The sequence below is a fragment of the Athene cunicularia genome (assembly GCF_003259725.1).
Source record: "Athene cunicularia isolate RWA chromosome 13 unlocalized genomic scaffold, athCun1 chr13_part1, whole genome shotgun sequence".
NCBI lineage: Eukaryota > Metazoa > Chordata > Aves > Strigiformes > Strigidae > Athene > Athene cunicularia.
The window spans coordinates 7,840,382-7,854,158 of NW_020799117.1; the positions used below are offsets into that span (position 1 = coordinate 7,840,382).

At 50.5% G+C, this 13,777-nt stretch overlaps 1 protein-coding gene across 1 annotated transcript in view; it reads left to right on the forward strand.

Annotated features, from left to right (window-relative positions):
- Positions 1 to 13,777, forward strand: part of LARP1 (La ribonucleoprotein domain family member 1) — a 41,802-nt gene that overhangs the window by 11,958 nt on the left and 16,067 nt on the right. Inside the window, exon 2 of the mRNA XM_026858003.1 lies at positions 3,517 to 3,543. Within this exon, the coding sequence (XP_026713804.1) occupies positions 3,517 to 3,543 (27 nt within the window). The remainder of the gene's footprint in view (positions 1 to 3,516; positions 3,544 to 13,777) is intronic.

Consider the following 13,777-nt stretch of genomic DNA (forward strand, 5'->3'; position numbering starts at 1 on the left):
TCTTCTGTGTTTAAAAATACCATCAGGCAAAAATTGGGATTCTGTATCCACCCCCCAGCACTGCTTCAAGAAGGAGTGCCCTCAATTTGGTTATGTCTCATGGGCTTTATGTGCAGCAGCTCTGGGTATTGTGTTCAGAGTGAGCACTCCTGTATCTCATCTGCACTCTCATGACAATCCTGAAAGGGATGCTCCGCGCCTGTCCTGACATCCTGCCGCCTGCCACATGCCTCTTGACCTCCGGCTTGCTCCTTCCTCCACCCCCCTTTGCTGATAACACGGAGATTCATGAAACGTGGTTTCCTCTGAGATGTTGTAGTTCCGTATGAATAATGTACAGAGCTGAGGAGGATGAAAGGGCTTGGGAAATACCTGGCTTGGCAGAGGCTGGCCCTGTGATGAAGAGGTCACTGGTTCCTGTGGTGATTATAGACCTTCTCTTTAGACTCCAGGTCTTTCTGGTTTTGGGCCCACACTGAGAAACAAATGCAAGAAGGGTATGGAAATGTGGGACCACAGGGCCCGAATTTCATGGGTCTTCCTTGCTTGCATCACGATATTTTTACTTCTTGCTCCTTCCCATTTGGCTGCCTGGGGACTATTTTGTATTCGCCCAGTGCAGCAGGCTGTATTTGGCTGGGAGGTGTGGTGGAGGCAGGAGCAGAGCTGTCTGTGGCTCCCACATGGGGAGTGCCCACTGCTGGGCAGGTAGTGGGTCGGATGGTGGAGAGCTGCAGAGCATCATCCTCCACAGCATTTGGCCTGTGTCAGGATACCGGGCATTGGGGTGCCTTGGCGGGGAAAATAGTTGGGAAAGCGGGTCTGTGTGGTGGGAGGAATTGGTGGGGCTGGTTTGCTGTCTTTGGCTTTCCATGTTGGGTGCTTGAGCAAAACACCAGACTGGTCTCTGTGCCTGGATCCTTGTTTGATTTTTAACCTTGGGAGCACTGGGAAGGGAGCTGACCTGGACAGGCAGGCTCAGCCCTGCAGTGTGCTAGACAGGCTCCTTGGAGAGCAGCCCCAGGGGTTTATCTTTGCCCTGTCAGCCGCACACATTCCTGCCTCCTTCCCCACCGTGGCTTTCTTGGGAAAAGAAGGCGCTGCCTGATTTAGACTTCTCTTGGGCACCTCAGGTGCTGCCCTTAATTGGCAGGCTAATTTCTAATCTAGTCCCTTGTGCTTGCAAGAGAAGAAGGCGTCCCAAAGGGTCGTTGTGCCTGGCATTCCCTGACCAGCCCTGCCTCCTGCATGTCCTCCCAGCAATCCTATTTTTCAGAAGAGCAAGTCCTACAGACTGCTCTGTTCTTGTTCTTAGCGGTGGGGAAAGCTGCCTGCAAACCCAGCACTCTGGGTTTCTGCTCTGGAGAGCTTGGAGTCAAATCTGCGTTAATCATAGGTGTAATGAGTTATGACAAGCGCCGTCTCTCCCAGACAAGAGGGCTGAGGACTGGAGGCAAGTGTCCTTCCTCAACAGGAGTTGCACTAGCAGACCTCTCCCTGAGTGTGAGCAATGTCTGCCCCTGCTCATCATGTGCAGCCCTTGATTTCTACTGACCTGAGCAGCTGAGGAGCTTCCACTGCTTTTTTAGAAAATGTGGTGGCAAATACACTGTCGGGTTGCTTTGGTTTCTAGAAGGAGATAGCCTGGACCTCTTGGGGATAGTTGGTTGCGCAGATGGCTGGCCAGGCTGCGCCGTGCATTTGATGGAGAGTTGGTTGGACAGGCTAGCAGGAATGCAAGCTGGAGAACTGCACCTGGCAGGGGTATAGTGGTGGGAATGGTTGCCAAGGCCTGTAGTTCTTGGCTGACACAAAGGAATTCCTTTTCTCAGTCATTGTAGTAGTATTATTTGTTAATTTTGTTTTTTTGCTAATAGCTGGTACAGCTAGCTGATCCAAACAGGTGGGATATGCATTAACCAATGTTTCTACTTTGTTCCTCTGTGGAGAAGCTGTCTGGGAGTTGCCCAGTAGGAAAATGCAGAAGTTGCCTCTTGGGACCTGTTAGATCAAGTACAGAATGTTTCTACTCACTGTTGTAGGAGCCTGATCTTGTCAGCAACCATGACAGAAATACAAAATGTTTAGGTGTACCTTGGTGACGTGCTGGTGGAGGGTTGCGATAGAACATGCAGTCTGCAAAAGATCCAGGCTGGCGCTTGGAGGCCTCTGGATGTGCTAGCTTTTCCCCGAGATCATGCCTTCAGCGCAGACCATAACCCTGTATAACTACAGAGGTAGTTTTGATTTTATTTTTTTTTTTTTTCTCCACACCATTTGCTTCTGCTGCTTATATGTGGGATGAAAGCATCCCTGCCTGAGGACGCCTTGAACACGGTGCACTGTTAAAGGTAGATAAATAGGAGCTCTTTGGTAGAGGCGTGGTTTTGCTGTTTCTGCATTGGTTGAGCCTGGGCCAGAGAGCATTGCCCTGTCCAAGGGGTAGTCCTTGCCGCAACTCTTGTGACTTTACAGCTGAATGTGTGTTTTGGGCAGCTGATAAGCAGGAGCCGGGGGCCTGCCCCTGTCCTAGGAGGACCTTGGCTTCCTGGCAGCCTCCCTTCCCTCTCTTCCAAGTTCCTTGAAGAAAACAGTGTTGCTCTCTTGAAAGTGCTGTTTTCATAGCTTCCTGGGGAGCCTTTATCAACAGGGTTTCTCCACACATGCTGTTGTGTATGCTCCTCAAAAGAACAAGTCTTTCATCTGATCCTTCCCAGCTACTTCAGTGAACATCTTTCTCCCAGCAATAAATAGGGTCCTCAGGAGGACCTATACCTCTAACTGGAAAGAACTTGCAGGGTGGGAAGGTTGAGTAATCCGTTTCGGCATCTGACACCCTCCAGACTCCAGCAGCTCTGTGCAACAGGCTGTGCTTGCTGGCAGAGCCACCTGAGATGGGAAGGGGAGGGCGAAGGCAAAAGTGTTTCCCCCGGGGTGATTTGTGACATACCAAGGCACGGGGCATCTCTTTGGGTGATGGATACGTGCTTCTGGCTGCCTGTTCTCTGGTGTAGGTGCTGTGTTGGAGCCAGGCACAGCTGTTGATGTCCCTTGTGGCTGCAAAAATCAAGAACCATCAGGAAAATGCTCATTTTGCTTTTGCTTTGGCTGCCACCTGCACTTCCCAGTAGGTCAGCATGTTGGATGTTCTCTGTGCAGGTTTTCGTTTGATAATGCTGGCCAGGGGGAGCATGTGGGTGCCACCAACGAGCTCATTGTGTGGATCCTTGTACATCTTAATGAGCTTTTCATTCCTCATGGCTGTCTGTTAGAAGCCAATTTAGAATGTTGTTTGAGAGCAATACATTCAGGTAAACACTGTCTCCTTCAAAATCTTTCTCGCAAGTGGTGAATTGAGGTGGGTTCCAAGCTGGATTGATGTTTAACTTGGGATACTAAGAAAATACTTCCTCTGTTTAGCTAAAGCAAACAAATCAAGAGAGGAGGGACCTTTTAAATATGATTCCTGCTCCAGCTGCAATCAATACTGATTCTTTTCTTTTTTTTTTTTTACAGATATATTTCCAACTGATGGCCAGTCTGGTATGTATTAATTAATAATAGAGTTCTTCAAACCTCCTTCCCCCATTCCCTGCACTTCTCTTTCTACAGAGTCAGCACAAACCGGATTTAGAAGACTGGTACAGGAATATGTTACAGACATTAATTAAAAAAACAACCCCCCCCAAAAAAAACAAAAACCAAAAAAAACCTCCTCAGAAATGCAAACCAAAAAAGCCCGTTAATATTTGGCCATGCCTGTATGACAGTGACATGTTTTATGCTTTCATGTAGTGATGACTGCAACTGCTGGAAGGTAACTTTCCTCCCATACTGTTGTAGCATGGCAAGTTTGGGTGTCCAGGGTGAAAGAGTTTGGGAACTTGTAGGTTTTGATCATCACAACTGAAAACATTTATGTGTCAAGATGCAAATGTAACTCAGAATTGCTGCTGTTAGTCTGTATGTTAGTTTTATACAGCTTGATGTGTCTGTGAACCTGAACCTGAAGATATATATATTTGAATTTGCAATACTTTGCAAAGATGCAGACTTCCCTCTTGGCTTGTTTAGTCTGTGTGTTGCTGCTGAGTGCTGCTGTTAATGACAACCAAGATACACAGTGCGTTGCCATCAGTGCAGAACCAATGAAAACTTCCTGGCGCCAACAGTGCATGCAGCCATGCTGGGAGGGACTGCAGAAATGGATTGGGGTCCTAGGGAGGGAGGGGAGGCTACTCTGGCTGGAGATCCCAAATCGGGAAGGGCATGTAGCTTTTAAAAGCAGGTATTGATGATCTCAATTCTTGCATTTCCCAAACTGTCAGGAGCTCTTCATCCAGGTTGGTGTTGCTGAAGTGCCAAGACTGAAGGAAAGGCTTATATTTTACCCAGTGATACCAAGACCAGTCAGCAAGATCCTCTTGTCTCAGAGCTGTCATGCCCTGTGGAGATGTCCTGTAGCAAATGCACCAGGAGTGGGCATCAGTGCCCGGCTTGGCCTTGTGCAGTCTTAGACACATCACTATGTCCACCAATCTTTGGCTTTACACAGGGTCACATTTCCCAGTTCACACGATAGTGTGAGGATAAACGGCTGCTGACTGTGGAGGCATTGCATGACCAGGATTTGGAAGTATGGAAATCAGCTCCATTGTCTTCAAGCTGATTTCGGTAAAAGTAACTCACTGGTTTTGACTGGTCTGGTGTGACGTTGGAGACAGTGTAATTTGACTTCCTGAACTGAACAGAGGGCTGGAAGTTGTGCATGTGTATATGTTTCCAGAGCTCTAGACAGATCCACCGTAACGTTGCAGAAGATGCCTCTGTAGGTGTTGGAGAAGTAACCCAAGTGTTAACCCAACCCATTTGTACGTCTTCCATGATTTCCCTGCATTTGGAATATGTTTGAGAGTGAAATACTAAGACTGGTTTTGAAGGAGCAAAGGTAATATTCCCATGTGTTGAGTTTGTAAGAGGCTATTCTCCACCCTGCTGAAGATCGTTCTTCATGGGGTGTTTAGTTTTATCTGCCTGTGCTGCAGACTGGGAGATGTCCTTTGCTTGGCATAACTCTGTCCTCTGCTCTCCAGCTGGTAGGGACCTTCACAGCTGCCTCGAGGGTGGGGCACAAGTGTGTGTCTGCAGCAGATGATAGCGTTTCAGTAAGTGCATGTTACATGTCAGTAGTGTTGCAGAAAACATTACCTACACAGCTTGGGTTGTTTGTTTGGTTGGTTGGTTGGTTTTTTTGTTGTTGGTTTTTTTTTTTACAATTCTCTGTATTTAAGGAGATAAGTGAAAACTTAAGCAGGATTTTTCTTAATGGTAGCTGCACAGGACACTGCACAGTCTTTTCTCATGTCTTCTCCAGAAAAGCCTTAAAGCTGGTGCCACGCTTTTTCTTCCCATGTACTAAGCTTATCTGGGAGCCCTGATACCTCAAGACGCAGTGAAGTGTGAAGGCAGCAGGCGAAGGCAGGGTAGCACCGCTGGCGGGGGGCAACAGGCTTGCCTGGAGCATACCTGCTCCTAGCATCAGGGTGGTTGTGCACTCCTGAGGCTGTTGGGTTTGGCTCCCTTACCTCCCTTTCATTACTGAGGTTGTTTAACAAGTTAATTTGCTCAAGTATGTTACTGTAAATCACCAGGACTCCCATATCTGTGTCAGTGCCTATTTTTTAAGATTAATCTTGTAAGGCCAGGTGGGTCTGTATGACTGGTTTCCCCTCTTGGTGAGAAGTCCGTTGTTCTTCTGCCCAAGGAAGCAGTTAGTATAATGATGGAGGATGATGAGTTGTGGTAACAGAGTTGAGACTTGCATAGGTGGGGAGCCTGAGCCAAAAATCAACCATTTTGTAGGCACAGTAGCTGTAGCGTGCCCCAAAGCATGTTCCTGCTTGTTAGCGTATGGATGCTGGAAGCGTTCTGCCCTCAGCCTGGTGTCACGTGCAAGCACTATGGAGGTGGAAGGGCAGCAGTGTTTGCGTCCCAGTTACCTAACAGCCTTTGGAAATAAAATTGTTCTCGGAGAGAGACAACTGGCTTTTCTTCTGTCTAGCGCAGCAGTTCCTCGGACCTCTCTTCTCCCACATCCAGCGACTAGGATTCAGCAGCTTTAGGGTGCTTTTCAGAAGGTAGCACTTCAAACCTTGTGATCTGGAGTTCAGGTGGAAAGCTTCAACACCCTTGAGAAATGCGGGGCTGGGCTTGGTGGTGTGATGGCAGAGCGGAGGGACAGACTCTCATTCCCCACTTCTGCTGTTAGAGGAGGGCCCTGAGGGCATTTCTTCACCTGGACCTCTGTGGAAATGCTGGCTGTGAACACATAACCCCTCTGCAAGGCCACCAGTGCTGTCCACCTCCCAGGACTTGCTGTCACAGGGAGTGGTGAAGTTTGGTGCCTGCTATTTAAGGAAATATTTTTTTTCTTGCTTTAAACAGATCCCCTGCTAGCTTTGTGTGCTGTTCTTGTGCCCTCCTAGCATTGTACACTGCAGCCAGCCCTCCTCCTCAGTAGTGGAAGATCCCAGCCCTTTTAGTCTCGCCTCTTAAGGAGCGATGTAATTGCTTTTCTCTGTGCAGCTATAGCACTGCTGTGCTCTTGTTGAAATGCAGAGACCAGAGTTGACTGCAGGGTGCAGTTGTGGATGCACTGGTGTTCAACAGAGTGGCAAGTGATGTTCTGTCTTGGTCTCACTACTCCTGATGTTTTGGGGTTTTTTTAATCTTCTGCTGCACCCTGAGCTGATCGTTTTGGAGAATTGTCAGCAGTGGCTGAGATACCTTTCAAGTTATAAATGCCACTTTGAATTAAATGCTGTGAAGTTTTCCATAAAGAGATGTGGGTGATGCTCTCACTGCAAGGAAGCAACTTTTAATCTTTTATAAAGAAAAGGAGGAGAGATGGATTTTTAAATTAGGAGAGAGAGTGCTGTGTTGCACTCTGTAGCTGGGTATTCCTGACTCCTTTGGGAAGGCTCACTCCGATTAGGGTGTTTTACTCTTAGGCTGTGTATTGAGACAGGGAGACAGCCACCTGTAGTACCAGAGTTGCCTGGATTGGAGAGAGTGGTTTATGCAGCAGGATCCACGTGATTGTGCACCCAGGAAGGAAGTTGGGAGTATTTGTTACAACAAAGTTCTTCAGAAAAATCTTGGATTTCACTGTGTCTGACTTAAGGTGGGAGATGTAAGTGGGGATGTTGTCTTGTGATTGGAGAGCATGCCCTGAAATTGGCTCAGCTGAGGTACAGTAATCCTTAAGTAGAAAAAAAAAAAAAAAAAAAGCGCCTTTCTGCCTGCTCTCAAAGATTGCAAGGATGTTTGGCTGCCTTGTTATCATGATTTTAATGCTCTGGATTTGCCAGTGGGAGGAAGCCCCCATACCTGTGCTTAGTTTAATCCGGGTGGTTATGGGACTGTAGGATTTCTTCAGCTCATTTCTGGAGACACCCTGTTTAGCAGGTGACCTAGGTCTGACCTCTCTAAACTCCTGGGAGTGTTTGCTGCACCTGGTCCTACCACCAAATCGCTATTGCTTTCCCTTGCCCCAAGAGGTGGGGCTAGATTTCTGCCTGGTGGTGGCTTTGTCTTCCTTGGCCTTGCAATCTGAGCTGCTGCTCAGTTTCCTTTTGTTACGTATGCAGTCGGGAAGCAGGTTTGCAGCTGAATTGGTGCAGGCTTGGAGGGCGAGGTCTAGCCGTCACTTTGCAAGTGGCTGCTGCACAGGGGACACACCGGTCCGGCAGAGATCCCTCTGGAGGAGTAGCCAAAGCTGGGCACGGGAATCACAGCAGGGAGGAACTAAGAATGGTGTTACTTAAGTTACGTCACAGTCTCATTTCTAGAAAGTCTCTGTCTCTCTTCTTTAAGATGACGGGTTTTCCAGAGGCAGGTTTTTTGTGGAGTTTGCACCTTTGCCTTGTGTGACCCCTCACCCCCTCCACTGGCACAGGCTGTGGGAGCTGCTCAGACCCCTCCTAGACAGTGTGAATATTCAGAGCCGGAGGGTCTCACGCCAGGCACTTGGCGCTCAATTCCTGTTTCTTCGTTGCTAAATATTTACAGTGAGATGTACCAGATGCTTCCCAGGAAGGGTTTTGTCAGCTTCCAAGTCCCCAGATGTAGCTGCAGAAGAGGCTGATGGCCACTGAAGGGATCCCACCAGTGCGATGCCTTGCGTTCGGCAGCAGCGCAGTGACCTCTTCCCGTTCATCCTACGGGCAGTGCCGGTTGTGCTGTCTCATCGGCTGCAGCGGGATGCAGGCGGAGAGCACCCCTCTGCTGATGACAGGAGATTAATGATGTCTGGTCTTCAGGCTTTGGTGGTGTTTTTTTTGTTTTTTTTTTCTTCTCCTTTGAAGCTCTTCCACTGCAGTGGGAGGGGGAGCAGGTGATGCTCTCGCCTCTTGTTGCCTCACATCTTTTTTCTGGGACCTTCTCTCCACAGCAGCGGCACACGTGCGTGACTGCTGCATGGCTGCCTTTGCTCCCCTCTCTGTTCTCAGCATGGCCGTATCTATCTCATTCATCCAGCTGCCATGCAGAGGTGGGTGGACTGAACCAGGTGAGGCAAACTCCCATCTCCAGCTCTGAACATCCCCAACCCTAGGCAGGCAGAGGCTGGCAGCAAGAGCATTGCTGCTGAATGCCACCATTGCACTGGTCACACTGGTCAGGTTCCCAGTGTGCCTCCTGCTTTCAAGATAAGGTCCAGGACGTTGGGCAGGGCCCTGTTTGTTGCTTTTGGTGCTTATCAGCTTTTGCCGCTGACAAGGTGACCCACTGTGCAGTGCCGAGGATGGGGAGGGAAGGTGCTTGTGGCCCAGGGTGTGTGTTGGTCTGGCCCCCCAGGACAGCCTGTGTGTGTGTGTGTGTGTGTGAGAGTGTGTGTGTGAGTGTGAGCACACTGGGCTCACCCTCAGACCAGCCATCCCCCTCTTGGTGTTGGAACTGGATGAGGGACTTCCTGGGTGCCATGGAGGTAGGATCTCCGGAGGTGGCAGGTCAGCTCCTCCAAGGGGGGGCCAGGGAGGTGCGGGCTCGCTAGGTCATCGTTTTTCCAACTAAATATAGTTGACCATGCTTTCATAAGGCCGGGATTTTTGTGTCACGTGACTGTCTTATCCCTCCCAGCCGGCAGTCGGTCAGAGTAGGGGATCGTGTGTCTGAATGGGTAATAATTAACTGTTAACTAGCTTTTCATTAGAGCCTGGCAGAACAAGCAGAGCAGTGCAGCAGAGGTAAGCAGGAGCTGAGGAAAACTGCTCCTGGTCCCTCCTGGAGGGTGGACAACCCCCTTTAATTTGGAAATCAGTTGCCCCCAAAGGTGAGTGGGCTGGGTCTTTTGCTGCTGTGTTTTATTAGGAGTTGGGAGTCCTGCCATGCCTTGTGTGTCTGTCCCTGCTGTCCTGTAGTTCCTGCTCATGTCACCCCTCTCTCTCCTCCACCACTGATTTTTATTTTTTGAGGTCATGAACTATCAGCTGGTCTTTGAGCCAGCTTGGAGGAGAGCCTGACCCATTGGCTCCTCCATGATTTGGCCCGCCTGCATGCCCTGGGCCCTGCAGCCTTGCCTTGAGCACCCTCCTCTCCCAACGCTGAGGTGTCCTTGCTGTGCCTCGCCACCCTGAGCAGCAGCTGGATCAACTCGTGCATTTTCTCAGGGGCTCCAGCCTGCCTGTGATGGACTGATGTGGTGTTTGAGAGGGAATGTCGCTGGCTTTTCTCGCCCCTCTCCCTGAACCATTTAACCTGACAGAGTGTTTGCAGGTGTCCTTGGAGGCTTTTCTCTCTTACATGATGGCAGAGAAGTTGCTGGCTAAATGCTCTGCCCACGGGAGACTTGTATGTACTAGACAAACTGGGTCAGGCACTGGTGCTGGAGTAGCCTCTCCTGCAGCATGGTGGAGTGATGGGTACCTTTCTCCCTGGTCAGGGAGAGCAGGGTGGCTCAGCAACTGTGGGGGCCTGAGCCAGCACGGCTCCCTCGTTTTGACAGTTTCTGGAGTCCCATCAGCTGGGTCACCTTGGCTGCATCCCCATTGTGATGCCTTCGGGGGTGTGGGAACCACTGGTTTTCCCAGCAGAGACCTCAAACAGAGTTTAGGGCTTGGTTTCCCTTAGAAAAGAGGGGGGGTTCCTGTGCTATTTCATTTTGCGTGAGCCTGGCATCTCGGGGATCGGTGCAGTGGTGTGAGTGTGGATTGTGTCAAAAGTTTCCTAGAAAACCTCTTCAGGGAAGAGTGTTGCTTGAAAAAGCAGTGGAAAGATGTCAGTCACCCTTGAGAGGGTTCATTTACTACCTTTAATAGTAGCTGTCTGTGCCAGGAAGAATCCACGGTGCCCTCACTGATGCTGTTAACGTTAGAAATGCCTGTCGGCGTTTCTTAACCTGCTCCTTCTGGAGCATAGCTTGGCCACAAATCGAAGGGTTTTTGTCTTGGACTGGGAGGCTGCATCTTTGCTAAGTCTGGATCCTTCCTGGCTCTCATTTGCCCTGGAAAGAAAAGTCAGATCCTGCAGATAGCTTGGGTGTGCAGAGCTTATGACAGTTATGTGCATTTAAGAAGCAATGCAGTTTGTCAGCTCCCTGTGACCCAGGCTGTGTTACATCTGGTGCCCCTGCCTGCTCTGAAGGTCTCTGTGCAGGTCTGCGCTGCCTGTAGGGAGGTGCCCTCGGCAGAGAGACAAGGCTCTGCCAGTGTCCTGAGCTGCTTCACCTCCCCCTGCTCCGGGGCTGTTTTAGGAGTATCAGCTGAGGGATGCAAGGGCTTGAAGAGCTGGGAATATAACTCAATGCCCACACTCCCAGCCCCTGACAGTGCTGTCCTGGCATGCTGTATTGAAACTGCTTGTACCCATGGCCTCTCTCCCAGCACTTTTCCAGGGCAAACTCCTCAGCTCTCGCAGCCTGCCTAGGACACCCAGGTGGGAGTGTTCTCATGCGCTCTGTGGAGCTGTCAGATGCCCTTTTTGAAGTTATTTTTAGCGAGTGATCTTTGCAGCAGTTGCAGAGCTTACATTGCAGAAAAGTGTAGGCAGCTCTCTACTTCCTTTGCTGTTACAGTAGGGCTTGTAAGGTGGAGCTGTGTGCTGAGGAGCTGCACAAAATTGCTTGGAAGGCTTTGAGCCATGGTGCCTGCAGCTTGTTTCTTGCTCCTACTGAACAGGCTTCCCACATGCCTGACAAGTCCGAATCCTGCTCAGCCATGCAGCTTAAGGGTCTGGTCTTCTGCTTGGTCCTAACCTTGCCCATTCTAATGCAGTTTTTCTTGCATGTGCAGGAAACTTCTGATGTTGCAGAGATGTTGCAAATATCCCTCTTACCTTTGTAAACAAGGCCAGATGCTGTGGTGCCAGCTGTGAGGCCACATGCTGCAGCTGGTGGGGCCTGCTGTGGTTCTGTGCAGTCCCCAGGCGCCTGTGGGAGCCCCTGTTGACACTCACTCCTTTATGCTGGAAGACGGTCCTTGTCCTTGTGATAGCATCTCTTTTAAAGCCGTTGAAGAACTCCATCCAGTGCTCCCTTGATTTCTCATGCATGCACCTCCAGCTGCAACAGTCATTTGGCAGGAGGTAGAGCTGTGAAATGTTGCAAACCCAGAGAAGAAGCAGTCAGCATGCCCAGTTTGCCCTGAAACTTGCTGGGTTTTTGTACCTTATGATGTCTTCAGCAAAATGTGAGCATGCCAAGCAGTCAGCTTTATAAATCCCAGGCTTTTCTGCTTGTGCATGGAGCTACAGAGACAAGCATTTCCCATCTCAGTCTGGCATTAGCTGTGACGTATGGCTGAGGCAGGCAGAGGTGGAAGCTACTCCTTGGTTTCTGGGGGTATCTGCACCTCTCTCTGCACGCAGAGGTGCTACCAAATCACTCCCTGGAGAGACTGAAGTCCCCTCCCGACTGCCTGTGCTTCCCAGCCCCTTTACAGTAAGGGTGTGTTGTCCACTGCCGCTGTCTTCCTGATGAAGAAATGGGTGCAGCAGCCACAGGAGGTGAGCAGGAAGGGTCTGTCTGTCCCTCAAGGCTTTCCTGCCTGTAACTTCAAGGGGGCCCTCATGGGATGGACTGTCAATAAGAAAATCCTTCAGCACTGCCCACAGCAGGTGGGGTGAGGAAGGCAGTTCTCAGCTTGCAGGTCACATCTGGTCTGCAGGACTGATCCTGCAAATGTCTCCAGAGAAGGTGTGGTGTTGGTGGGCACAAAGCTTGCCAGCTATGTCCCCTGATGGCTCAGTCAGGCTCAAACTCCCAGTTGTGGAGTTCGAGTGCATGGGCAGTGATGAGTGTCACAGGAGAGCCTCCGAATCAGTGTCTTGCCCCTGCTGCTGTGTGGGTCAGGTTGCTATGGGAGAAAGCTTGCTTGAGGCCTGGAGGAAGGACAGGGACAAGGTTGGTGCTCTGAGTTTCCCATGTTGGCAAGGTGGAGATAAACCTTTGTGTAGCTCTTCTCTGTTAGCTCCCTAGGTCTCCTTTGGGGCAGCAAGGGGATTTTTGCAGCCATGGCAGGCTTGGCTGTGGCTGCCTGCCTGCTGGGTCCCTCTTTCTTACAGGTATTGCTTTACAGGTTGGTGCTGTCCCTCCACACTGTCCTGTGTGTCATACCTCAGGAGGGACTTTCCTGCCCTCCTGGAAAGACTGAAGGAGCTGGCTGTCTCCAGGGGAGACAGCTAATCCCCAGGCTGATTTTCTCTGCCTGGACAATGAGTGCATATATACAAATAGTGTGAGTGAGTAGCAGTCCTCTTTGGTGTAAGCTGTCTAATGGTTTCTGTCTTTACTCTTTTCAGAAGTTGTTGTACCTGGGTGTCCATTGGTTTCTCAGGAGGGCAATACCTTTTCCTTGCTCTGCCATTTTGACTGGGGCACTGTTCCCCTCTCACCTCCAGACCCCCAGGCTGCTCAGGGCTCAGCTCACCCTTGCCCAAGCTGCGCTTGCTCTTTCTCACCTAGAGACCTTGAAGAAGCATTGCTGGAGTGAGTGTCCTGTCGTGTTGGTTATGAGCTGTGGTCCTTGTGTGCGGCAGGATGGTCCCATGGAGCATGGGAGGGAGGGAAGATCGTTCAGAGGCTGTTGAGTAGTGAAGTGGATCCCGTTGGACTGCAGAGTGCCTGGACGACTGTCCTGCACAATGCCCTCGGGCTCCTGCCAGGGCTCTGGGGAAACTGGGGATACCAGTTTGGCTCTTCAGCCCCAGCAGGACCTGCAGCACGGAGCATGCGCCCCTGCCTCAGCCTCCCCAGCACAAAGTCCGGGCTCTTGGCTTCAAAACTGCCTTCATTAGCAGTTTTTCCTAGGTGCTGGGCTGTGGGCTGGAGCAGCTTGGGGGCAGGCCGGCTCCTTTCTGTTGACTTAGCTGCAGGGGAAGGAGAGGTGTGCTGTGTCAGGGATGGAGCGTGTGTTGGAGCTGAGGACTCTGCATTCCTGCTGGGAGCCTGGGCTGCCCTCTGAGGTTGTCCCAGCTGGTGCTAGGGTGCTCTGAGGTCTTGTCTATGTTGTACATGAGCGGTACACCACGAGCAGGTACTACAGCTTTCTTGCTAGAGGTGCAGGTATTTCTGCAGTATAACGCCAGGTCTCTGCCCAGTCCTGCAGATTTCATCTGCCTTCTCTAAAAATGTATCACAAGCTGCATTGAATGTAAGAAAAGACAGGGAACCAGGCCACTGGGTGTTAGGTTTGCTTTTCCCAGGTAAAATAGTAAATAACGTCTCCTAGGCTGAGCTCAGAGTGATCCTGCAGCATGTGTCCCTCTCGGGGCAGGGAGGCAC